This window comes from Neophocaena asiaeorientalis, unplaced genomic scaffold (assembly GCF_003031525.2).
Source record: "Neophocaena asiaeorientalis asiaeorientalis breed wild unplaced genomic scaffold, Neophocaena_asiaeorientalis_V1.1 scaffold77, whole genome shotgun sequence".
NCBI lineage: Eukaryota > Metazoa > Chordata > Mammalia > Artiodactyla > Phocoenidae > Neophocaena > Neophocaena asiaeorientalis.
In genome coordinates this window covers 5,549,021-5,576,203 of record NW_020174645.1, presented here as the reverse complement: position 1 = coordinate 5,576,203, position 27,183 = coordinate 5,549,021, and the positions used below count along the sequence as shown (strand labels likewise).

The window sequence follows — 27,183 nt, the reverse complement described above, 5'->3', positions numbered from 1 at the left end:
AATCAGCAGAGAATGTTCTAAGTAGAGTTTCCATCAGCTGTGCAGCTGGCCTGTGGACAGAAGCTGGGGGGGGGGGCGGAACTGAGCCCAGGGGGCACCCTGAGTCCCCTGCTGAGGCCCTGGCAGGGCGGCTAAGACCCCAAAGACACCCCGACACAGGAGGAACGCGCTTCCTTCTGCCTCTTTTGGTGCACATTTGAGATTCGCGGATCAAGAACCACCACCTCAGTGGCCTTTAGTTTTTGTAACTTCAGAGCCACACCAGTCAGCCTCGCTGTTGGAACGCTGACTGCTGATACTCTAGAACCAAACACGTCATGAGGGTCCCCAGGCAAATAAAGGACAGGGCCGTTATTAACAATTCTCTATTTATTAAAAGGGGTCTTAACAGCTTTACAAGCACAGTTCAGATGTGGCCCTGGAGACGGCAAGGCCAGCCTGGCGGCCCCTCCCCCACACCAACACCGAGCTCACACCTTTGGCTGTGCCCCTTGCAGGCGGCAGAGGTACGGGCTGGGTGGCACCACTCTCGAGATACACAGACATTAACAGGCCCACCTGATTGGCAGGGCAGTAAATCGTCCTATACAGCTGTTCTCTTTAAAAACAATTACAATACAGCAGGAGTTCAAGTCCAGGAGTAGAAATGTACAGTAACTGAGGACAAAGGTTGGTGGCCTCGCCCAGGGCCTGCCGGGACAGACCCCATTTGAGCTCTGCCTGGATTCTGTCACCTGGGCAGCAGCCAGTTGGGGAGTCACAGGCCAGAGTCAGGAGTTCCACAACTGAGCACACGGGCCTTTTTTTGGTCAACAGGTGGGCGGCAACGCTACCCCCAGCCCCGCCTGGGGCCCTGGGAATCCGGCACACGTGGCACGTGCGGATGAGAACCCAGGGGGCAGGCACAGCCTGGGGTGTTGCCAGAGCATCGGAGATTGTTGGTACCTCCCTAACACTGAGGGGCAGGCTTTCTCCAGACTGAGCTGAGATGCTGCTGGCATCCCTCTGTCACACCCCTGCCCCAAGGCCCAGCCAGAGGCAGAGAATATCGGCTAAGGGCATTCTGGTTCAAGGTGGGTGGGCTTTTCTTCCACCTGCAACACAACAAGGAACGCAGAGCCGCCGGGGCAGCAGCGGCCGGCCGGTGACGCGGCCCCAGCGCCTGGCCGGCCACTCCTGGCACCAGGTAAGCTAAGGCACAGCACGGGCCCCGCGGGGGGCAGCCGTGCACTGCTTGCGAGAAAGGAAGCTGCGTTCACTTCATCTGCACCCTCAGCCTGCTCAGAACGGTACGTGCATCTTTCATAAGTTTCCCTGAATGGTCTTATGAGTGTCAAAAAAGTTTTCCTTCCCAATATAAAACAGGAAAATCACACACATAGTAAAAATACGGGAGGAGTACTTCTTCATAGAGAGCCTCGGCTGGCTCGAGGCGGAGGCAGAGGAGGGGCTGGGGCCGCCATCTGCTGTGCCAAGTCCAGCTCCTGGCCACCTCCTCACCCGCCGCAGCTCGCCCGGCCCCTGGACGTGGCAGGGGGCCGAGTGCAAACTCCGAGGGTGGCTTTGAAGCATCCAGGCTCGGGGGAGGGAGGGACTCTGAGGACTGCCCGCCCCACACGGGTTCAGGAAGCACCTTCTGGGCTGGCCCACCCGACCGGCCCCCACCAGAGGCCGCGGTGGGCAGTGGGCTGGGACCCACAGAACTGTCTTGAAAATAAAGCAGAAATGATGAACCATGCTTATTAAATAAAGCTGCAATGGGAGGACCACGATCCTACGTGGGAACGGAGGCGGGGGGGGAGCGGGGGAGACGACGACTTTCCCCAAACTCACGAATTCAACACCAGACTGAGGAATCATACGGAGAACACAAACCAGCGCGACCACAGGATGCCCGGCTGAGGCCCAGCGCACAACCGCCCAGGTGTCCACAACCAGGGTTCTACGTGTGCTTACCACTGACCTACGGCTCTACAACCAGATGGACGCCCTGGCCCGAGCACCAGAGCCCCTGGCAGAGCAGCCGGTGCTCACGGCCTCCATCTGCGTGCGCGGACCCGGCCAGCAGGCGCCGGCGACGGAGTCTCACGGGGAGGACGAGGGCCGCTCACTGGAGGATGAAGCCCGGCTGGTGCGGAGGCAGCCGGGGCGCGGGTCTCTGGGGCAGCGCCGGCGGGTACGGTGGCAACACAAACTGCTGCAGGGAGAAGTCCTGCTGTGCGGGGAGGCCCCCGCGCGGGGGCAGCGGTGGGCACTGCGCCACTGGGTGCGGGGGGCCCTGTCCTGAGCTCAGGGCGGCGGCGAACGGCGTGGCTAAGCGTCCCGCAGGCACCAGGGGCGGTGGGGGAGGGATGCGCCGAGGCACTGCGGAGGGGGGCCCGCTGGCCTCCGGGGAGGGGTAGGGCAGGGGGGCAGTGGGCGCTGGCTCGGGCACCCTGGGGGGCAGTGGGGCCGGCGGCAGGCCCTGCGGAAGTCTCTGCCCCTTCAGCACCATCTCCTGGAGCTTCTCAATTTTAACCCTTCGCATGTGGGCCAGTTTCCGCTTGCTCTGATAGACATCGATGAAGAGATCCAGGGGAAGCTCTCCGTCGAGAAACTTCTCTGCCATGTTCTGGAGGAGCAGGAGAAAGCCGGTTCACGGGGCAGGCCAGCCATGAGGACACCCATCCCCTTCCCTGTCCCCGGCCGCTCCTGGTGCCCCACCTGGGCCAAGCGAGCGGGAAGAGAGGTGCTGGTCCCACCTGCCGGACAGACGGCAGGCCTGGGGAGAGCCCACCTTAAGGTGAGGGGCCCGAGCTGCTAAGCCCCTGGCCGAGACCAGCGTTTCCCTCCCTCCACTGGCTGCGCCCTGCCAGCCCCACACGGTCAGCAGGACAGAAACTCGCTCGTGCCAACGAGGGCCACCCCGCCCGACGGTTCCTCAGAGCACTCGGCCTAGTCCGGCGAGGCTACAACCACACAACTTTGGACCCTGACTCGTTTCCTTACGGCTCAGCGAGGCTTAAGCCTCGGGTGCTCAGCTGGTCGTGCCCACAGGCTCTGCCCGGCCAGCTGACGCAGACAGGACGGGCTCCGATTCACAGTGTAGCGTGTACCCCTCACCTGAGGACCAGACCGCCCCCGCTGCCTCCCTGGCCCCCAGGCTGGCGCTCTTCCCAACCCACGGGCTGGGCTGCCCACTCTGCGCAGCCGGCACGCCTGGCCCTGGGGGAACTGGGCCCAGGCCCAGGTAACTGCCCTGGGGCGTCCCGCTGGGCTGGCTGGATTTACCTCGGTGTCCTCCTCGATCTTGGCCCCTTCCGCCTGCAGAAGTGCTAACAGGGTCTCCAAGGAAGCGCTGCTGGACTGTTTATCTGGAAGAAGCAGGAGGCACGAGAGCGTGAGGGGCACTGGCACACCCTCAGAAACCACCATGACCCCCAGCCCCTCAGGACAACACGCCCCCCCAGTCTCCTCCCCACTTCCCTTTCGAAGAAAGAGTGTACTTTCGCTGGACAGGCGACAGGAGAGTCACACCTACTGAGCTGACTTTCCAGGAAGCTGAGAGGAAAGGCCGTAACGGCAGCTGGCGTCACCCTCCCACCTCACAATACAGGGGCGATGACTGAACGTGTGACCCAACCTTGCAACCTAACCCTGCAATTCACCCTATAATTTATTTCCTTTGGAGTTCTGAGTGATAATTTGCATAAATACATAAAGTATACACATCGTAAGTGCACCACCTGAATTTTTACACATACAAACCCCACCACCATGACCCAGACTGGGATACGGAATGTTTGCAAAGGCTCCCCAGGCCACTCCCAGAGGTGCTGACCTCCACTACCCAAGAGTCCTGCCTGCTTCTGAACGGCACACAAGTGGAATCACACAGTATGTGCTCTGTGCTGGCCTCTTGCGCTCAATACCACGTCTCTGAGACCATCCGTGTTGCTGAACGCATCAGCAGTCCATTTCTTTCCGTGCTTTGTGGCACTGAAAGTTGTGTAAGTGTCACAACCGACCCATCATTCTGTACAAGGACACTTAGACTGTTTCCAAATTTGGCTCTCACAAGGCAAGCTATAACGAACATTCTTGTGTGCTTTTTTTTTTGTGTGTGTGTGTGTGTGTGTGTGTGGTACGCGGGCCTCTCACTGCTGTGGCCTCTCCCATTGCGGAGCACAGGCTCCGGACATGCAGGCTTAGCGGCCGTGGCTCATGGGCCTAGCTGCTCCGCGGCATGTGGGATCTTCCCGGACCGGGGCACGAACCCGTGTCCCCTGCATCAGCAGGCGGACTCTCAACCACTGCGCCACCAGGGAAGCCCATTGTGTGCATCTTTTGATAGACATGAGTGAACGTTCGCTTCTGTTGGGGAGACACCCAGCAGTGGAACTGCTGAATCATAGAGCATGCCTACTTTTCACTGTAGCAGGTGCTAACAAGCAGCTTCTCCAATTCTCACTCCACCCAGCAATGGAAGAACCGCGCATCCCCACCAGCACTGGTGTTGCCAGCCTTTTCACCTTTACTCGTTCTGGTCGGGTGTGTTACAGCGCATTTTTACTGCAGTTATACAGATATAGGAATCATGGTATCGGACGTCACTGCACACTTCACTGAAGGGGGTGATTTTTTAACCTTCTCTCTCCTTTTTTTTTGGGGGGGGGCTATGCCCCTCAGCTTGTGAGATCTTAGTTCTCTGATCAGGGATTGAACCCAGGGCCACGGCAGTGAAAGCACTGAGTCCTAACCACTGGACCACCAGGGAACTCCCCTTTTAACCTTCTCTTAATCTCAGTTTCCTTGGAAGCTACCCCCAATGCACTCAGGCTTCAACAATAGTCAATGCCTGCGTCACTTCATAATGGCTGCAAAGTAAAGTGTGACATTAAAATAAAGTATTCCAGTGATGAATATTTTTCAACATTAACTGTGAGGGCGTAACTTCAAGGATAAAACATTAGTTGTATATCATAATTCAGAAAACTGCCTTTTTTCTATAGTGTTTGGAAAAGGTAGTCTTGTTTAAAAAGTAGTCAAGGGCTTCCCTGGTGGCACAGTGGTTGAGAGTCTGCCTGCCGATGCGGGGGACACGGGTTCGTGCCCCGGTCTGGGAAGATCCCATGTGCCACGGAGCGGCTGGGCCCGTGAGCCAAGGCCACCGAGCCTGCGCGTCCGGAGCCTGTGCTCCGCAACGGGAGAGGCCACAACAGTGAGAGGCCCGCGTACCGAAAAAAAAAAAAAAAAGTAGTCAAGTCTCTTCTTCTAAATTACTGACACAATCCTATATATAAACTATTTTTTCACAGCAGTAATGACTGTCTTAATCTGAAATTGTTCCATAATAACATTTCTTTCCTGGTTAGTGCAACAGCTTGAAAATGCAACCTTCCCTCAGCTCTTTATTCTTGAAAGATCACCCTAAAAGAGTTACCTAATTTGGTCTTTTTTATCTGATAGGCTTCAAAGAGCACCTGGAGTTCCTGGTATTTTTGGGTCAAACGTGCTTTCAGAGAGTCCAGCTGGGGCTGGTAGAGAAGGTTTCCTTCTGCCAGGCTCCGGTTGCTGGCCAGCGTCATTTCTTTGTTAAGTTGAACGTTCTGCGTCTGCAAAGACCATACAGGGTGATGAGAACCAGCGTGTGAGCCCCGAGCCCCACCCCCGGGGCCACCGCAGCAGCTTCCGTTTGGCTGGGCAGCTGCCCCCATCCCAACGCCAGCCCCGATTTCTAGTTTGGACGCTGCTCCCGTTCTTAAAGAGCGAGACCACTTCCTCTCCTTCAGGCCTGCAGGACGGGCTTTGTCCCAGGACCTGCTGAAGCTTTTACCCCAGGAGCTGTGCTGTGACCGGAATTCCTTACCACTGCCATTGCGCTCTTAGGAGCGAACGGCTCTAAAGATTTAGAGCTAGAGTTTTCCAAAACGAGTTGCTGCTGTTCCAGAGAAGCGAAAGAATCACTTTTTATCAGAGGAGGGCCAGTTGGCATGGTGTCAATTCAGGCTTAGTCGTCAGGCTTTGAGATCAAACGTGAAAGCCCGAGACCCTGGGAAGGAATCCACTCAGGGGCCCTGTTCTACTCTGTCCCTACGCCCAACACCAGCTCTTCACGTCTGAGCAGAGGCTTGAGCCTCCCCAGCTCCTGACCGCTGGTCCATCAGCACCGCTGATCCAAAGCTGGGGGCGGGGATTTATCTGCCCGACAGGGGTCCTGTGCTTCCGGGGCGGAGGGGGTGGGGGGGCACAGGTCACGTGTGGGTGGAGAAGCCCGCCTAGACCTCAGGGGTGAGAGGGGTTAATGCGAGGTCTGAGAAAAGGTGAGGAAGTCCTAATGAAACGTAACCAGAAGTACATTGAATAAAAAAGCAAAAATACCAACGTGTCTTACTTCTAGTTCAGCCCCCTTTCCACTTGCTGCTGAGGGCTCCTCCACGGCCTGCAGCCACCTCGCTTTCCGGACTTGAAGTCTTATTTGCCCCCGTTTCTCTCCAAAGCTCTCCGTCAGCCCCACACCAGCCATCCTGCCCTCCCCTTGATATTTTCTACACCCCACCCCACCCAGGCTATATTTTCTCTGCTACTTCCTTCCTCTTGCTCGTCTGACTGTAGGTTCCTGGCCTCGCTGCCTCCGCTTCAACCCCTCCCCCTCCAGCCATACCCTTTGGCGCTAGTGCACAATTCCCAGCACGCGTGCACGCACACACACACACACACACACACACACACACACACACACACACACACACACACACGCACGCGAGAACAAAGAAAGAGCCTTGGATGCAGGTCTCTAGCAGGAGGCCCTGACCACCGAGTGGGGGGCTCCTCTCCTCAGCAGACACATAATCTGCGTCTCTCGCACGGCCCACAGGGCAGGGCCCTCAAGATTAGGCTCAGGGTAAAGCAAAATTTAAGTTAAGATAGAAAATTAAGCCTCTAGCTCAATACTATAAAACTAGCACGGTGGAAATACTCTCCCCTCTCTCACTGCTGCTTTCAGCCAGCAAGGACTGTGAGGGCTGGAAGGAGCTGGTTTAACTGGGTTCCTGGTCCTGCAGACTGTGGAGGGGTCCTGGGGGGCTCCCAGCACCGCCCCAAGCCCTACCCACAGCAGCTCGGCCTCCAGGTACATTGCATCCAGAGGTCCTGCAGAAGAGCCTTTCCTTCGATTAAGCCATTTAAGGGAACATACAAGCCAACCATTGCACAGCCACCCTGGAAAACAGCTCGGCAATTTCTTTCAAAACAAAAGAGGTAACTACCTTACCACCCAGAAATTGTACGCCTGGGCACTTACTCCAGAGAAATGAAAGTGTGTGTTCACACAAGCCTGCACATGCATGATCAGAACAGCCGTCTCTGTCATCAAAAGCTTGAAGCCACCCAGGTGTCCTTCAGCAGGTGGACGGCTAAGCGCAGTACTACACCCACACCGTGAGCAGGAAGAGTGGGCTACTGAGACACGTGCAACTTGGACGGAGATCCAGGGGACAGGCTAAGCGAAAGAAACAAACCTGCCCAGAGGGTCACAGGCTCCAAGATTCTGTGTATACAACATTCTTGAAAGGGCAAAACTACAGAAATGGAGATGGATTCGTGGTTAGGGGTAGGGAAGTGACTGTAAGAGGCGACAGAAAGGCTCCTCATGGCCACGGTGCCCTGCTCTGACCATATCTGTGTCAAAATTCTGGCTTGGGAGTGGACTAGAATTTTGCAAGATGTTGTCAGTGGGGGAACCCGGGTGAAGGCTATGCAGGATCTCTGTGTTATTTCTTACAGCCGCATGTGAATCTACAATTATCTCAAAATTTAAACTTTAATTATAAATAAATAAAACAGACTATTGATGAGATCTTTTGTTCCGACTGGTCTCATCTGATGGACGGGAAGGGGCAGGTATTCAAGGCCACCCTCAGGACCCACTGCCCCGCGCATGCCATCATTCTGACTCAATCAGTTCTGTGTTCAATAAACACTTACTGAGCAACTGTTATTTGTCAGGCCCTGAGTGAGGCCCAGAGAATTGAGAGGAACAGGCACCCTCCTATTCTCAAACTGAGAATCAGCGAAAATGGAGCCAAACTCGTCAGGCCCTGACCTCTGAGCCCTGGGGTGACCTGGTCCTCACTCGCCCCGTCCCAGCAGTTCTGAGAACCAGCCAAGCTCTCCCTGAGCAGGCCCCCGGCTCCGCCTCACTGCCCGGCCCCAGCTGAGCACCCTGTCCGCAGAGGCCTCCCTGGCCGTCCTCGCTAAGCCAGCAGCCGCCCTCTGTCACAGCACCTGTTTCCTTCCTGCCACCAATGGCAACCAGTGAGCACTACGTCTGTGCGTCCACTCACTGTTACCCCCTCTGGGTATCCTGTCATCTGTGGTGTGCCAAACAGCCAGCACACAGCAGCCACTCAGCAAGGATCTGCTGAATCAATCAGAGAGACCCTCTCATCCCCTAAAAAGCCAGTCACTTGAGGATACATCTGGCAAACTAGGTGGGTAACAAAACGCAGAGTCAAAAAGAAAAAAACCATGAGCTGTGCTTGCCAAGTAACAAATGCCCCGAATCTTTTATGCAACAGACGGGCTCCCGTAATAGAGGAACCCTTGGGGACTGTGGTGGAGGGTCTCACTCGTCCTGGATCTAAGGGCCATCCGATCAGGAGTTTCCCCAAGTCTTCAGCGCAGGCAGACCACAAGCACAGGGGTCCCGAGGGGCCACTGGAAAGGCATCGCGTGAGGGAAGTACACCATCCTAGCACCGCCAAGTGCCAGCCTACCGCGGGGGTTCTCAGCATCAGCTGAACTACCTGAAGGCAAGGGGGCCCAGCCCAGCCCCAGATGAGCCCCATTCTCTAGGAGGGGACCCAGGCCTAGAGAGTGTCTTCAAAGCCCCCAGGTGATCCTTGCCTCACCGTTCCACCCTAAAACATATCTACGAATAAAGCTTATTCTCTTGGGGTCCAAGTCAGGTCAGAATCACTTCTCCTCCAACATGTCATGCACCGAATGCAGAGGCAAAATAAAATTCCAACCAATGCAGACGACCGTCACGCTGGCTGTACTCTTTCTATCCCCGGGTGCTCAGATGTTTTTACAAGACTATCAGGAAATTCTCAGTGGCCACCCAGGGCACACCCGCACCCTGTCCAGGTGGACAGTGGAGACAGTGGTGGCAGGAGCAGTGGCCAGGGCGTAGGCTGAAGTGGGGAAAAGCCTCTGATAAAGCTCTTCCCGCACAAGCAGCGGGGCCCAAACACGCCTGTGATGCTGCATTAGAGAAAGACCTTCCTCCCCAACGTTCCTTTTCATCATCCCAGTTGAGGAAAACTGGGAGGAAGCAGCCAGACTTGTTCTATCGTTTGCAAAGGACTCGGGGGACCCTGCACACCACACTCAGCAAGGCCTAAGTGGCAGCCACCCTGGATGACGTGCAGTCTGACTCCCCAGCCCCTGTCCTACTGCTCCGAGGACCCGTGCGAGAGGAGGCCTCGTGCGGAGCCATACGCCCTGAAATTGAAAACTGGGTCCCAGCCTCTTGATGGTTTCTCATGATTCTTTTTCTTAACCACAGAGAAATCTTTTCAGGAAATAAACTCTCTGTGGTAATGAAACATTTTTATAAATGTACTCAGTTTCACTTCAGTTTCCTTTTCTGTTCAAAATCAAAGAAAACTGAGATGTGTGATAGCATTTACAGTAAGATCCATTTATACAGTGATTTCTGCCCATCTGTCCATCCGTGAGCAGGGCTGTCTGAACGGATGGTCAGCCAAAGCTAACAGCAACCTCTCAGTGGTGTGACTTTTTTTTTTTACTTTCCTCTTTCTACCTGTGTATAGTGTTTGAATCATTTATAATAAGCATGTATAAATTTATAGAAAGTAATTATGTTTTAATTAAAAAAAAAAACCTGTTAGGTATTAGTAGAACCAGAAGGGCAGAGGCTCTAGGGACATAAGCTGCCTTTGTTTACAACAAACAAAAAACCAAGGTCTTTTACATATACTTGTCCAGGCAGAGTGGGAGGCTTATATCACTATATGAGGTTTTCACAGAATGTACATTCTACCTCAAATGCACAGGTCATTATTTATTTGGGTTGGGGGAGTGTGGAAGAAAATAAAGTTGGTGAGGAGGAAAACAGACATAAACTCCCCTCTGCATGACACACGCAGTAGTTACAATTGAGAGGCACTCGGGGCCAGGACGGGGGCCTGCCTGCGCCCCACTGTCCAGAGCTGGGTCAAGGTTTGGGTCTGCAGTGGATGTTTTCCAAACCAGATGCTTCCACAATGTGAAGTTCTGATTTAAGCTGGCCTGTCTGCCCCTTCAACTATAATTATAACTGTGCCTTCCTATAAACACTACAATGGGCAAATCTGCCTATGTTTCCAAGCTAAATCTTTTATGGAAAAATACTCAGAGTAGTCCCTTACTCCCCCTTTACACTATAATATAATCCGTATCATAACAAAGTAAATGACATTATTGAATTATGTTAGCAAATTTCAACAAAATAGATGGAAATTCTTGATCGTACTAAAGTTCTTTAAATGCTCAAAACCCAGTAAGGACACGGGAACTAAGATAAAAACACAGGTTTGGGGGATGTCCCTGGCGGTCCAGTGGTTAAGACTCTGCGCTTCCATTGCAGGGGGCACAGGTTCGATCCCAGCTCAGGGAACTAGATCCCCGCATGCCACGAGGTGCAGCCCCAAAACAAAACAAACCAAAAAACACAGGTTTGGGGGATGTCCCTGGCGGTCCAGTGGTTAAGACTCTGCGCTTCCATTGCAGGGGGCACAGGTTCGATCCCAGCTCAGGGAACTAGATCCCCGCATGCCACGAGGTGCAGCCCCAAAACAAAACAAACCAAAAAACACAGGTTTGCCCTCTCACCTACTGCGATGCTAACAGGCCTAGTATTTGTACAAAGTAAAGGATCCCATTTTATTTAACAAGTAAACATTCCGTCTGGTAGATAAAACACTCCTCACCAACAACTTTGCTCGAGCCCCTGCGTATAAAGCCCCTCCTCAAAGCCCTGCCCTGGCTGTGGCTCGGGACCTTTTTCGACTCCGAGAGCCGCAGGAAAAGCTACACACGCTCTCACTCCCTGATCGCCGGGTGCTCTCTGAGGCACAATTCACCGCTCCATCCATCCCTGTTTAAGTGTTCGGCTCGGAGCTGAACTGCACCAGCCCTGAGGGTCTACACCCACCATCTCCTTGTAAAGAACACCTTTACTACACGCCCCTCGACTCCCCCAAGCTGAGCGCCCCCTGTTGCGCCAGAGACCCAAATGATGTAACTGAACTGGCTTTCCTTCAGCACACAGCGACAGCTGGGCTCTCTTCTGTGGCCTCACAGAGCACACCCCCGGCTTTACTCCGAATTGTAGTTCACGGTGCTTGTCCGTTCATCAGTTTATTCATTCATCCAAAAAAGGATCTTCTGAGGCACTGTTACGCGCTGACCCTGGGCAGGGCTGGCGATGGACACAGGGGTGAACGAGGCAGGCCGGACCCTGCCCTCGCGGAGTGCCCCTCGACTGAAGACAAATTAAACAAAGTCACACCAACAGCTATCACTGAATCACAATGGCATTTTAACTCTCCTGCGAGTGACGGATGCTTGTAGTGGGATGAATGGTGGCTCCCCAAAAGAAATGTCCACATTCTAATCCCTGGAACCTGGGAATGTGACCTTATCTGGGGAAAGACTCTTTGCAGATGTAATTAAGTTAAAGAAGGCAAAGGCCATCCTAGATTACCTGGGTCGTCCTAAATCCAATGGCAAGTGGGTTTATACAAGACACACAGAGAACACATAGAGGAGAAAGTCATGTGAAGACAGAGGCAGGGAATGGAGTGATACGGTCACAGGCCAAGGAGGCCAGCAACACCAGAAGCTGGAAGAGGCAAGGAACGGATTCTCTCCTAGAGTCTCTGGAGGGAGCATGGACACCCCTGATTTAGGACTTCTGGTCTCCCGGATTGTGAGAGAATAAATTTGTCTTGTTTTAAGCCACCAAGTTGTGTAATGTGTTATGGCATCCAGAGGACTTAATCCAGGCCTGGAATCTTCCACCTCTCCTTGAGATCCACTCTCCATCCTGCTCTGTGCCCCAGGGGCCAACTGGCTGAACCACATCCACCACTTAGGCCCCTTGCCTTCTGGTTCTAGCTGGATTCAGCAATGGGGACTGAGGGTGGGACGAGGAGGGGGTTCTCTGGGTCCCCTTCCTCTGGGGTCGCTGTAGGTGACCAAGTCCCCCACCCCAATCAAAAGCAGCCCCCTCTCTCGTTCTCCACACCCAGCTCCATCCCTCAGGCCTGAGGCTGAGAAGTGCACACCTGTGGCCCGTTCTGCACCAGCCCTGGGGGAGTCTGAGTGCCCTGTCTCGCCAAAGGCCTGACTGACAGAACTGGAATGGCTTTCCCCAGGAAATACAACGACATCTGAGCCCACGCTCACCCTTCTGATGAGAACATCAGGCCCCTTAAGAGGAAAACTGAGCCCTGTTCACTCCCCGATCCCCAGAACCCAGCACAGTACCCAGGCCAACACATGCCTGCTGCTAAGTATGTGTCCACCTCAGTCTGGAGGACGCTTATTGCTGGGCCTCAGGCCACCACCTGCCAGCTGTTAAAACCTTGCTAAGCTGTTCTGAAGATTAGCTTCTTTGAATGTTTATAATAAATGTTTAAACAGTAACATCACAGATGAGTGCTCATTATTACAACCAACCAGGTGAAACTATCCGCACCCCTGCTTTACCACAGGAGTGATCACAGTTTGGAAAAAAAGCATAAAGGGAAAAAATTAAGATTATGACAGCGATTGCTCTAAAGCGAAACTACCCATTACTGCGTAGACATCAGACGTGCAACACCCATGTGGAGACTCATTAGAGGCGGGTAGAATGTGGGAGTAATGTTTATGATTGTGATGGCCTGGAAGCCACAATACTTTACACATCTTTTTTTTTTTTTTAAGTCACTCATGAACTCCAGCACCTAGACTACGTACGGCTCATAACAGCCACCGCAACGTGCTCCAACACAGCGGCTTGCGCATTTCATTCATTCATTCAAGAAATACTTAAGAAGCACCATCACGTGCCAGGCTCTGGGGGAACAACAACCAGAACACAGCCTGTCCTCCTGAGCATAAGTCTCCGCGTCAAGACCGCCAGGAGATGGGCGGTGTTCAGCTCACAGGGCCTAACTCCAGAGGGCACCATTCACCCTGTACTGCAGCCTGTAGCCCTGACTGCATTTGCTATTCAAAGAAAAGGCTCAGGGGAGGACATATGTATATGTACGGCTGAGTCCCTCTGCTGTACACCTGAAATTATCAACATTGTTAATCAGCTATACCCGATACAAAATAAAAAGTTTAAAAAGAAAGGTTCAGGGGGAAAAAAAATCAAACAGATGCGAACTTAAAGATTTAAGTAAGACAACTTACTGGTGGTGACGTGACAGCTTCACTCTCGCCAGCACCTGACACAGTTCAACAGTATCTGTGAACATTTCTGGAGTTCTCACCGCATGCTTGGCACTGTGCCACGCATTATAGCTCCTTAATCCTCTCAGCGAGGGTGAGACAGATTTGTCCCCATTTTACTCAGGAAAAAGGAAATGCAATCTTTGGGAGGTTTAAGAGATCACCGAAGTCACAAGTGCCAGGAAGTAACTCCAGAGGTATGACATTAAGAGTTAGGGTATTCTGTCTCCAGCTGTGTTTTCTACAGGATTACACCACGAATTACGCCACAGAACCTACCCTACTACACAAAACCCAGTCTACCACCACTTCTCTATTTTCAAGTTCCAGTAATCACCTAAATTTCATTTCTATTTATGCCTCTCATGTACCCTTTTATTAGGATATTTCAAACACAAAGCAAAAGCAGAGGTAAGTATAATGAATCCCCGTGCGCCCTTCTCCCAGGTTCAGCAATTAGCAACATTTGCCAGTCTTGTTTCTTCTGTACTCCCCACTTCTGGGGGGGAAGTATTTTAAAGCAAATCTCGGCATAATATCATTTCACCCGTAAAAACTTTAATATGTATCTTTAATGGGCAAGAACTTCATGACTCTAACTACAATGCTGTAACTACACTTACTAAAAGTTCTTTAATTTCATCTTTTGTATGTATTGGCTTGAATTCCTCTGAGCATTCTGCCTCATCTGTTTGAGTATAGGAAATAATTTACATAGGAAAAGCAGGATGAATGTTTGATTTCGCCACCCTTCCACTTTTAAAGCCAACTTTTAGAAGATTTAGTGCTCGAGCAACCTCCAAAAACGACCAATAAGCTTTTTCTGGAGGTGTCATTATTAAGTAACAGATTTTTAATCAGCTGTAGTCATTAATCTTCCTAATGCTCAAATTGTCCGTGGCCAGTGGGAGACACTTTGAGCTGGCTCTTAGGCTGACACACCCCAGAGGTTTGACAGCTGCCCTGCTCTCTGGTAAAACAAGATGTCCCAGACCAATCTGTACATTTGCTGCCCCTAACTCAGGTGGGTCCTTCTCAAAGAAACACTGGTTCCTTTTGGTGGGAAATTCATTTTGATTTTGATACTTTCCTCTCCAAATAAAATTAAATAGAAAGTTATATATAATACAAAGATACAGAATGAAAGAAATCTTAGCCTTTTACTTTCCACTAGACAAGTTCAGGTTGCATTCAGACTTTAAACATAGCAGGCTTATGGATTAGGTGATAAAAAGGTTGGCACGCATTCAGCCAGGTTAACCTCGTTTCCTTTTGTTGTGCTACACCTGATCTAGTTCACCAATTAATTTTACAATAGATTTCACTAAAGTCACATGCAATTTGAGTTTGGGCTTTAATACTAAAGGTTAGGTTATCAGAAAACCCAAATTCATCTTCCATTCAGTGAAAAGACCTTCCCAGTGATGCACTCATTTCACCAGTCTTCCATTTGAAGGCGGGCTTTCAGGTGAAGCCTGTAATCCAAGCCTATAATATCCCAGAGGTGACCTGTAAACACAACCCAACGTGGCTTGGTTCAATCCAAATGTTCCCTGAGTTTCTATGAGAAAACTTAACAGTTGCTGAGTTGGACTGTTTAACATGTTAAAAAAATTAAGGATATGAAAATACAAAAAATCCAGTGAAAGAACTGTAGAACATTATGAAGCTGTTCTAAAATACGACCATCTCGTGGGCTGTGTGAAACCATCTCCAAGGCTACAGCCTATTCGGGAAAGTAAATGTGCCAGCTGCTTACCAAACGTTCCACTGAAACAACCACTCAACAGAACATATTAGATTAATAAAGACTGCTACTTCTGATGGCAGATATCAAAATCCTTCTTGTTGAGAGAAACCTGCTGTCCTCAGAAAGTAGCAGACACTCGACCAATCCCTTCCATATGGAGCTGACTCCATCTTAAAAATTAGTATGTTACTCACTGTAAGTGCAACTGACCACAGGAAATGCAAAAAGCTAGGCTTGAAAATAAACGGACTCGCCCCAGGGAAGAAGTGGTCTCAGCTACACAGGATTTGATTGTTTTCTACTTCTGGCAGGCACAACATACCAGGGTGTTTTCCCTTGTATTTTTTTTTTCCTAGAAGATAGTGTGTGGATAGTGGTGTGGATAATAAATGTTACCTTCCTAGTATCACTGGCCTTGTAACTCCTGGGGACTCTGCGTGGAAGAAGGGATGAGGAGCAGAAGGCAGGATGGGGCCCAAACTGAACACGATGTCACCTGCCTCTGTCCCTCATCTCCTAAAAGCAAGGGGCTTGTCACACCTGGCCCCAGCCTAGTCCTACAGAATCAGAATCTCACAGCAGTTGAGCCAGGACACAGAGAAGCCCTCACTTCATATAATCAGAACCAGTCAGCTGCTGGTTAACTGAGCAGTTTGGTTAAAGCAGTAACTCACTAAACACATAGAATTTTAAAGACCTATCCATTTTTTTCATTTAAAGCAAAGGTCCTTTCTTAGAGAAAGGGTCCACTAGCTCGATTTCCAGAAGTTCTTTGCCTAGACCACACCCTCTCATGTGGGGAACCTGAAGACACTGGACAAGCAAGATGAGAGCAGAATCCTTCTGGAATACTAGAAAGCTTTTTTTCCTAGTGAATCACCTTATAGTAACTCTTTCCAAAGCACTCAACTTACAGTTTTCACTCTCTCTTTTCACGCACGGTTCCTCGGTTGCCATAGTACTTAATGAAATCATGTAATTACTGTAACAAAATCAGAATGAGGGACTTCCCTGGTGGTGCAGTGGTTAAGAATCTGCCTGCCAATGCAGGGGACATGGGTTCGAGCCCTGGTCTGGGAAGCTCCCACATGCCGCGGAGCACCTTAGCTTGTACGCCACAACTCCTGAGCCTGTGCTCTAGAGCCCGTCAGCCACAACTACTGAGCCCGTGCGCCACAACTACTGAAGCTCACACGCCTAGAGCCTGTGCTCCACAAGAGAAGCCATCGCAATGAGAAGCCTGCGCACCACGAAGAAGAGAAGCCCCCACCCACTGTAACTAGAGAAAGCTTGCACGCAGCAACGAAGACCCAACGCAGCCATAAATAAATTAAATAAATTTCAAAAATTAAAAAAATATATATCAGAATGAACAGGTCTGAGAGAAAACACACGTGACTCTTGGTAATCACGCAACTGTGGCGTGGGAGCAGAAATGCCCGAGCATCTAATCGTGATTGGCGGGGGTGGGGGTGGGGAGAGAAGCATCAATCGTTATATTTGATGAAGGGCATGGAGAATGCCAATTACTGGAACACTTTAGTTAAGTAGAGGGAGGTCAATTAATAGCTTCCACCGTAATTTAAAAATCCAGATCCCTCCCCCCCTCCCCAAAAGAAAGCAGCCTACAGAAGACAGAATTTCTAAACTTTGCTTTTCTTAGTAGTAGTTTCTTGCCAAGACAACCAACCAAAGCGTTCACTTGTTTAGTGAGAGCTTTGGGGTTTTCTCCTCTTCACCACAAACTACAAGAAAAGCATGTATGAGAGTTTTCTGGGAGAGTCTTTACACAGGTGCAGATAAGAAAATGCCTATCCAGGTAGATCCCAGATGTATATCAAGACAACATCTTTTGACAATTTTGCTTTTACATTTAAAATATATCATGACATGAACTCTCCAACACCTGACTCAAGAATTCAGTTTGATAAAAGTTTACTCTCACATGACTGAAATTATTCATCTTCTATTCAGTATGAGAAAATGCTATTCTAATAACGAGTTTTTTTTTTTAGTCTGTGGGTAGAGAAAGGGATTAGTCAAAGGAGAATGAGTTACTCTAAATTATTCTACTTAAATTTCACAACAAAAAAACTGCAATTATAAGTGATGTAGGGAATAAGATGTTCTAACTAAAATAATTGCCTAGATACTTAAGACTGACTCATTTTCAAAAAAATTAAGTGTTGATATTTTAACAGATTTATGCTCAAAGATGTTAACCGCAATATAATTTATGAAAGCCAAAAAACCCAGTACCTAAATATCCATTAATAAAGGACTAGTCACATAAATTGTGTCATACCCACATGATAAAATACCATAAGCCACTAAAAATGTCATGTAAGGATCTTCTGACAAAAAATAAGAAAATGCCCAGAGCATAAATTTAGATTAAAAACAAGTCAAAAACTCTACATGCAGAATGATCCTAGTGGTAGAAAACACGTAAAGAAAATGTATAAAATGTTCAACAGTGTTTATCTGAGCGGTGGTATTACATGTGATTATATTTTTCTTCTTTATAGTTGTATTTTTTAATTTTTCTATAATAAACATGTTAAAAATGTCATTTTTTAAAGGTTTGATCAGTTAGGATCAGAAATCTTAAATCTTTTTTTTAAGAAATCTTAAATATACTTCGTTGCTTTATTTTTTTTTTAATTAATTAATTAATTTATTTTTGGCTGCACTGAGTCTTCATTGCTGCGCACGGGCTTTCTCTAGTTGCGGTGCCTGGGCTTCTAATTGCTGTGGCTTCTCTTGTTGCGGAGCATAGGCTCTAGGTGCGCAGGCATGTGGGATCTTCCCAGACCAGGGCTCAAACCCGCGTCCCCTGCATTGGCAGGCGGATTCTTAACCACTGCATCACCAGGGAAGTCTCCTTCCTTGCCTTCTTAAACAGAGCACATGAAAGCACAAAGGACAGCCTCTGATGAGACAGAATCATCAATATCAAGTAACTACAGTGGGTCTATGATAAACCAATATCCCTGGACCATGGAAGCAGATGGATACATTTATGTCCTTAAATAAGCATTTGCCCAAGTGTGCCCCAGGGAACCTGGCCGCCCCAGACTGAGTTCAACACACACTAGCTGTAAGAACCAAACCAAACAAAGCAAAGCAAAACAAAACCCCTCTTATTTCAGCAGATTCCCCAGACTTCTTGCCCACAGAGCCCTCTTTCTGTAATCGCCATTAACAATCCCAGAATTAGGGAAGCACTACCCTAAACCAGCCTCAGCCACTTCATTCACAGCCGCCACAGCGTCATTTACTGGCGTTTATCATGGTCACGCACTGTGTTCCACAGTTTACGAACATTATCTTATTTAATCCTCCAAAGTCTCATAAGGACGGTATTTTAATTCTCCCCTTTTAAAGATGAGGAAACCAATATTTAGAAAGGTTAATCCGTGTCCGAAGTCTTCTAACAACCCAAATCCTATGCTTAACAGCTGATCTTACATTTTGGGTGCAGCTTCATTTATTTCTGGATGGTGTAATTCCCTTTATTTTAATTCTCCCCTTTTAAAGATGAGGAAACCAATATTTAGAAAGGTTAATCCGTGTCCGAAGTCTTCTAACAACCCAAATCCTATGCTTAACAGCTGATCTTACATTTTGGGTGCAGCTTCATTTATTTCTGGATGGTGTAATTGGCTCTATTAGTTTTTCCCTACACCCTTTAAAAAATCTGCCACTGACAGATTAGCCATTGGACCAAGCATGTTGTTATCTGAATTGTGTGCAAAGCGAGACTCAGCAGGCTGTGCAATGAGTCTGGTGTAAGCCTCCAAGTCAAAGGGTCTGGCTGCCTGAAAATCTTTTTTCTCAATCCTCTTTCAGCTTCTAACTGATCTCCCCGCTTTCTGGTCTTACCCCTCAAATCCATCCTCTCCTGGCTGCCTGAATCATCTACATAAATCGCCAAGTATGACTACACCACTCCCTGGTTTAAAACCCCCCAGTGGCTCCCTCTGACTGGAGAGTGAAGCCCAAGCTTTCTCAGGAAACATGGGGCTGTCTGGTTTCTGCCCGCCTCTCCGGACTCGTTCCCCCCACGCCCTGCCCTGGCCCCTCCAGCAAGGCCTGCAGTATTCCTGGGCACACAATCTCTGCTTCTTTCCTCTGTGCCTCTGTTCATGCAGCCCAGCCCCATGCCTGGAAGCCCTTCTCCCTCATTACCTGGTTAACTCACCCTTCCAATCAGAGCTCATGAGTCATCTCCTCCAGGAAACATTCCCAAGGATCTCCCTGAGCCCTGCAAAGGTTCACCACGTCTCCCTCCCACTAGGGCGTGTCCTCACCCATACATTGAAACTGGCTTTTGCATACCTGCGAGATCCTAAAAGATGAAAACTCTGTGGCTGAGCGGTTTCACAACCCGTGCCCCACACCCCACGCCCCACAGCAAGGTGTTCCATAAAGGTTGAGTAAATGAATAAACTTACCCTACCTCAGCTGTGCTCACATTAATGAAAGCCGCTGTCTGATGGCAAACACCAATTAGCACTTACTGTCCCTCTGCCAACCTCAGCCCTGGGCTATGGGTGTGAATATAACCTCAAGGTGCCAAGCGAACCTTGGAGATAATGTTTCTTTCAAATCAAGTCTTTTATTAACTATGACACTGCTTGTAATATAACAACTATTCAAACATCTGCTCTTCACATGCGCTCTTTGGTACAATGAACAACGTTGCTCACGGTTCCATGAGAAATGCGTTGAAAAGCTTTCCCCAGACATACTGGCAAGGTAACCTACTGACAACAAAACTACATCTGCTGCTCTATTTTCACTCTTCCCTATGAAGTAACTCTACAAAGAACTTTCCTCTGTCTTTGTACCACTGGGTAAGATGGTTTTCCTGAATAATGATGGGATGTGAAAACCCCACACAGCTGAGGAAGGAAATAAACCAGCTAGAACTCTTGCCCCAGCATGTTCTGAGCCTCAGCGATCACATCTGTGAGCCGCGGCTGACGCACAGGTCGTTAGAGACACCCCTGCACTGCTACCTGGCATGATCCCCACAGCAACATTCCGCTACAAATACTGTGATAAAAGCCAAACCTACAATGAGGCTGGCTTAGCTCAAGAGCACCTCAATTCTGCACACGACAATGAGGCTCAACCAGTGCAGCCTGTTTCTGGGTTCCTCCTGACTAATCTGTACGGTACAGGCACTGCAACAGGATGTCAACTTGTCTGTAAAGTCGAGTCATCGGACCCGTGTCCTTCCATGGCACCTCTTTCCTTCTCCCAACCCCATTACTCCTAATGGCCTTTCAAACTTCTATATTCTCCTTGACTTCAACAAGTGCTTGGACGAAGTCAGCCCCCGAATTTGTATCTCTAAGCAAACCATCCCCCTGAGCTCCAGAACTGCACTCAGCTGCCTGCCGGACGATGTCACATAACTGCCCTGCTTGTCCCCCACACCCAGGCTACCACGGTCTCAAGGATCCCCTCTTCCCTCCTCCAGCCTCGCTCTGGCCCACCCTCTCACTTCCACTCAAAGCCCAGCTACCTCCACTCACTCAGTAGCACTAACTGGGCACATCCTGTGCGCCAGGCATGTGCTAGGTGCCAAAGACACAAAGATAAACGTGATAAAATGGAACCCCCAGGCCAGTCGGGGACACAGGGAAGCAAGGGACTTACAAAATGTGTCTCAAATTCCACCGAGGAGGCATACCAAGAGGCCAAGGGACCGTGTGTCTGGGACTGAGGTGGGGAGAACATTTGGAAGGCAAAGCTGATGGGGTCCCTGGGTGGGCAGGGGAGGGGGATAGACAGCTCCACAAGGGCATCATGGTGTGAAGGGGTCCAACCAGCTGGTCTGCATCTCCCCTCCCAGAACTCCAGCTCAAACTCAAATCCTAACCTCTTCTCACCTGCCCTTCTGTTTCCACCTCTGACCTGGTCTTCCTGAACCTCCCCATGCCAATCCAGCCCCTGCTGCCAAAATATTCTTCCTAAAGTGCTCTTCTGATCGCATTGCTGCTCTGCTCCAAAGAGTCACAGAAACTCAGTGCTGCCAAAGGAACCGCCACTGAGTTCTCACCTGGCTCTCCGCCTCGCCAGCCTTATTTCCTATCACTTCCCTTCACACTAGCAAATCTGATCTGGTAACTCAACGAGTCATAAAACCTGTCCCGTGCTTTCCTGCTCAGTACCGTGCTCAGGCTGTCACTCCTTCGTGGGTCCCCACTTTGGTCAAAATACTACTCAGAGAAATAAATACCTAATTCAAGACAGTGGCTCCCTGGTGGGTGGGGAATCACGTTCCGGATGGAGCACAGAGGGCTCTTCTCTGGCTTGGTCGTGTTTTCTTCCAAAGCCGCTTGCAGGTACACAGATGTTTCTTGTATCATTCTACACCCTCGTATAGGAATTACTGTATTCGATCATTTATTTTCTTAAATCTTACTTGCCTATCAAAGTCCATCTCTTGCAGTAGGAACCTAACCTAACCAGGAAGCCTCTCATCTGACCTTCAATGTCATTTACAATTCACATGTAACCTTTTTCTTATTCTCTCTCTCTCTAAAAAAACAAAAACAAAAAAACTGTGGTAAAATATACAAAACATGAAACTGACCCCTTTAGCCATTTTTAAGTGCATGTTTCCTGCAGCGTTACATACACTCACATTGCTGTACCATCATCGCCACCATAATCTTTTTCATCTCCCCAAACTGAAGCTCCCTACCTCTTATTCTCTCTTGTATTGATGTCTGTGTACTTGGTTTCTTTCCTAAATTATAATATAGGGATTATACGCTATTCATGCTTCTATCCCTTATAATGCCTCGCACACAGTAGGTGCTCCACAGCATTTAAAGGAAATGGAGTCTCTTGAAATGGCAGAAAGGACACTATGCATTCTATTTTTGGCAATACTACTGAATAATAACAACTTAATGAGTGTTCACTCTGTGCCAATACCATGATAAACATCTGTTTTGGGTTTTTTTAAGATTTATTTATTTATTTGTTTCACTGGTTGGTTGCACTGGGTCTTAGTTGCGGCACGTGCGCTCCTTAGTTGCGGCATGCATGTGGGATCTAGTTCTCTGACCAGGGATAGAACCCAGGCCCCCAGCATTGGGAGCAGGGGGAGTCTTATCCACTGCGCCACCAGGGAAGTTCCTATGATAAGCATGTTAAAGGCTTATCTCACTTAGTCCACCCAACAGCCCTCAACCCTATGGAGTAGCTTACTGCTATTATCCCCTTTATTTTCAATGAGGAAGCTGCAATTGGAAAGACTGAATACTTGCCAAAGGTCACATTGTTGGTATCAAAAGCCATTTCTGTACTATACCACCCCCACTGCACTTCTGATCAATACAAAAGAAGGAGACAACAACTACATGAAATAAGGGATCAGATTTCACCTAAGACTGTCTAACAATTCTGAAAATCTCTTTAAAGAAAGGGAGCTAGCCTCTACTGACTTCACCTGCTATTCCACTTCGCCTCACACGAACCTTAGAAGGCAGGCATGGTTACCATCCTCACTTTACAGGGGAAGCAGAGTTTAAAATAAGTCACAAAACTCTCAGGTTCTTTAAAAAGTCAGATAATACTGGATTTCAGAAAATATTCTGGGGCATAGTAATTTTTTGTACAAGCGTTAAAGTCATGGGTCCATGGAAGAGAAGTTCTAAACATAAAAGTTGAAGCCTTTATATATACAATAATGATTGTACAACAGGAACAGAGACAAACTCCAGTAGCAGACACTCAAAAGGGTTTTAAATCTTAGCTTCTAAAAACCAGTCCCACCAGTGTTCAGAGCTTGTTTGAGGAAGCAGTCCCTGGTCGGTACATTTCAATGAGCCATTGTGATTCACCAAGTAGCTTCGCAGCCCCACACAAATCACACCAGAACACGCCTTAGGGAAACAGCTTCTTCCAGACCAGACTCTTTACTTTCCACAAAACAATCTATTTTTCAGACCCTCAGAGTTTTTGCCTGTGGGCAGTTTCACTTGCCCCAGGAACAAACATCCTGAATTTGAATCCTTAGTGAATCATTAGTTAACACCAACCAATCAGCATTTCCTCAGAAAGCACGCGGGGAGCAATGACCCAGGAGGTCCGGTTTAGCTGCCTAATCCCCTAAGCGACAGTTCCTTTTAAGGGAGTGCCCTGCAAGTCCAATGGGGTTAATGTGGACAGAGAAAGGCACATTCCACTGCCATGTAAAAATAACTTTAAATAAAAATAAAAACGTGTACATAACAAACATCAGCCCAGAGCACCAGGGAAGAACCTACAACCATAGGGATGTACTACATTTAGAGAACTGCATACAGACAGGAGGAACAGGAAAAGAGAAACCCACGGGCAGGGAAAATGAGAATGTCTGCAGCGCCGGCATGATTTGAATTTAGTCTCGAGCTGGACTAAAGCTCGGATACCACAATTAAAACAAGGTAAGCGAAGCATAGTACACAGCTGTACTTCAGCCTAACAGTGAATGCCTTCAAAACCCAGCCACACTTCCCAGCCGCCACAAAACAGCCCCTCAGGCTTGAAGAAGCCTTACTCTACAATTTAAAACACTTCCTTCGGCCAAAAAAAAAAAAAAAGCCTTTGGTTCAGGGTTAAGAGATTCTTCGCTGTGCAAGCGCTGTTCCATTTACTGTCTCATTCTAGTCCTACTGAGATACATAATCCTTTTGACCACAGAAAGGTAAATGTTTCTTAGGCTAATACCAAATAAAAATTTACTTTATAGATTCTTGGGATAAGACCCTATTAACTGGTCAGGATGATCTGTACGCAGGATTGCCAGTAATCGCTCTAAAAAGAGAACTACAAATTACTAATTGCAATTACTTCTTTATTAAACACTAACTGCATGCCGTGTCAAGGACTTAACGTGCACTCTTTCACATAATCCCCACATCAACGCTAAGAAATAAATATTTTCATATATCCTTCCCCAGCAGAGGCTCACAGAGGTGAGGTGACCTGCCTGCAGTCACACAGCTGGGCAGTGGCCAGGTCTGGCCTGGAGTGTAATGATTCCAGAGCCCGAATGTTCTTTAACACCAGATCATAAATGTGCCATTTGGTCAAGAGTGGACAGTTCACAAAGTATTTTCTTCTACGGTGTCTCACAGCCATCCCCAAATAAACCAACATACAAGATTAGTAGCTGAGTGAAACTACCATGGTCAGAATTTTGTTCACATCACACCAGTTCCTTCAGAAACGCACCACACACGATCAGGGTAACAGGACTTGCAAAGGGGGACCGTGGCTAGGTGAGCTGCCTGGCTAAGGTATTTCGGTCTTCACGTTCAGTTTCCTTGTTCTAAAAGCAGTACACCCTAAAGAACAAGCTTCTGCTGAGTAACTGAACTTAACCGTGTGGTCTAATGAAGAGGACCTGGTCCTCAGTGTTTCTATAGGATATTCTGGTATGAAGGTCACCTTTAACCCCCCCCCAAAAAAAAATCCTGCTAGATTAATTTGCCTTTCCCTTTAAATAGTAACCTCCAGTTTCTCATGTAGCGGAAACAGGTGAAGCCGGAGTCAGCAGAATGACCTGACTCCACAATCTTCCCTCCACTAAAAAGCAGTTTACTTCTATTAATGTTCTACTAATATAACTACAGTACTCTGTTCTGAAACTGGATAGTCACATATAATAAAATAACTTGTAGGCAGTGTTACCCAGTAGAGAAACATACCTATCATTTTATTATTAAACTAGAAAGATGCCTGCTGACAATCGACAAAAAGGTCTCCTGGCAACTGAAAAGCAGAGAAACTAAGCAAAGATTTTCTTTCTTTGGAGACATGAAACTCTCATTCAGTCAAGAAAGATGGATTTTGTCACTTATTCTTCTCTAAAAAGGAAAGCGCCACATGGAGACCATAAATAGGGTAAATTGCATCTCAGAGCAAGTTGTATGTGCCAAGTTGTTACAAAGCCCGGGAATACAAGGGGTGGATTAATGGAAAGACTGATACCATCTTACTACAGTGGCCTCTCTGTAGCTCAGGACAATGATCTGTTGAGGGTTTTCCAGTGATTTTCAATGTGCAACCTCCATACAAGCCCCCTTTTAAAGGGGCTGGCTCAGTGCTGAACAATCACTCCCTCTTCGGAAAGAAAGCCAAAAGCCCCCCCACAGGCTTCTGGGTGAGAAGCTCAGCCCTGTAGGCGTGGGAAGGCTCAGACTTCAGAGACAAAGGAGTAGGAATGGTAGATGGGCTGGGGAGAGCTGGATCGGCCTGGGTCCACCTGCCTGGAGAGGACCCAGACTCACAGGACTGGACTTTCAGGGAAAGAGTTCAAAAGGGCTGGGAGAAAAGGAGAAAAGAAAGCGCACATTGCAGACGCAAGAGTGAAGTCAGTTACCCCTGAGGACAAACCACGCCGCAAGGGATGCAGTGAGATATCCAGAAACAGCGGTGGCATGCCTTCCAGAGACTGGGCAGCCCTTCCACTATCAAAGAGGTGGGGCTTGGCCGTCAGCCCCCGACCTCCAGTTTATCTCCTCCCCCAAAACAGCTCTGATTGAATCCTCCTTGGCCCCAGCAAGGAAAGACACTGTGGGGCAAAGCTACCCTACTAGAATTACCACATTCCCTTCTTCCACAAACGGGGTAACTCTTACCAGAAAGGGCATCCTGCTGCCACCCTCAGACCCCTCCCACAAAACCCTGGAGAAGAGCCCCCTGTGATAACGCTGTTAAGGCCACTTCCAAATGAAGTCAGACCCTGGAGGGTCCCTCGGACACTCAGGATCCCTCAGATTCATGGACACCTCAAATCTTAACTGGGTAAGTCCGTGGCCTTGTGTCTCCCAACCCTGGAGACCTCTGCCCAACCCTAAAACCCCATCTCAGAACTACCTCTCAGACTTAGGTACAGACCCTCGGCCCCCAAATTCATCTTGGAACCCCCAATCCTTTCCTAAGATTCTATCTAGCTACTCCACTCAGCACCTCAAAACCTATTCTCAGACGCCAATAACTGCCTCAGTCCCCCTGTACCTCTCAAGCCCCCGCCCCCCGCCCAGGCCCTCTCAGTCCAGTCTCAGGCACCCGTAATCCTCAACTACCGTCCCCTCTACCCTCTCCAACCCAGTCTCGATCCCCCAATTCCCTCCTCGCCCCACCGGACTCAGCCACAGTCATCCACGTCTCCAAATGCCCATTCTAGGCTCTCTAATCCCTGCTCCACTCCCCGCCTCAGGACCCCATCAGCCCCCGTCCCAGGACGCTTTTCCCAGCTCCGCCCCAGCCTCGGTCCCCTCACCCCCGACCCCGTCTCAAGAGCACACCCCATTTCTCCTCCCAGTGCCCTCAACCCAACTTGAGGCACCGCGACCGCCTCCGCCTTGGGCCACCTCCAGCCCGCCGCCAGCCCCCGGCTCCGCGCGTCCCCCTCGAGGCCCCGCCGCCGCCGCCTCGAGCCCCCGCTCGGCTCACCTCCTCCATCTTCTGCACCATCTCTGTCAGCTGCCCCTCGTCCTCCAGCAGCTCGTTGAGCTGCACCAGCGACAACCCGGCGAACCGGGCTTCGCTGCCAGCACCCGCCATCCCCGCGTTTCGGCTGCAGCCGCCGCCGCCGCTCTGGCCGCCAGGCTCCGCGGACCGGAAGCACCGCCCCGAAGGCCCGCCCCCAGCGGGGGGGCACGTGACGCCAGCCCTTGGGCCGTGACGTCACCGCCGCGCGGGCGGGCGGACGTGACGTAGCAACCTGGGCACCTGGCGGGAGGCGTGTTAGGGGCGGGGGTTGTCTGAGGAAAAGTAGGGGGCTTCTAAGGGAAGGGAAAGGAACCTGGGGACGGGCTTGTGACCCAGTGAGCAGCGGTAATGATGTCACTGCGGCACAGGAGTGCGCGCCATGATGTCATAAGAGCCTTTCCCTCAAGGAAAAGAAATGCCTAGATTCATTTGAC

The 27,183-nt window shown here is 49.6% G+C and overlaps 1 protein-coding gene across 1 annotated transcript; it reads right to left on the bottom strand.

The window, feature by feature from the left end:
- Nucleotides 1-354: 354 nt before the first annotated feature.
- On the bottom strand, nt 355-26,873 carry VPS37B (VPS37B subunit of ESCRT-I). The gene is made up of 4 exons (XM_024758630.1): nt 26,711-26,873; nt 5,423-5,594; nt 3,271-3,353; nt 355-2,611 (listed from the first exon to the last, which is right to left on the bottom strand). The coding sequence occupies exons 1-4, from the start codon at nt 26,819-26,821 to the stop codon at nt 2,108-2,110; spliced, it is 870 nt and encodes a 289-aa protein (XP_024614398.1). The 5' UTR covers nt 26,822-26,873; the 3' UTR covers nt 355-2,107.
- Between the last annotated feature and the right edge of the window lie 310 nt (nt 26,874-27,183).

Excerpts from the sequence above, each read along its gene's own strand:
- VPS37B (XM_024758630.1), bottom strand. The coding sequence starts at position 26,821 with ATGGCGGGTGCTGGCAGCGAAGCCCGGTTCGCCGGGTTGTCGCTGGTG. Across the intron at positions 5,595-26,710 it reads TGGTGCAGAAGATGGAGGAG|ACGCAGAACGTTCAACTTAA; the intron begins GTGAGCCGAGCG and ends TGGTCTTTGCAG. Across the intron at positions 3,354-5,422 it reads GATAAAAAAGACCAAATTAG|ATAAACAGTCCAGCAGCGCT; the intron begins GTAACTCTTTTA and ends TGCTTCTTCCAG.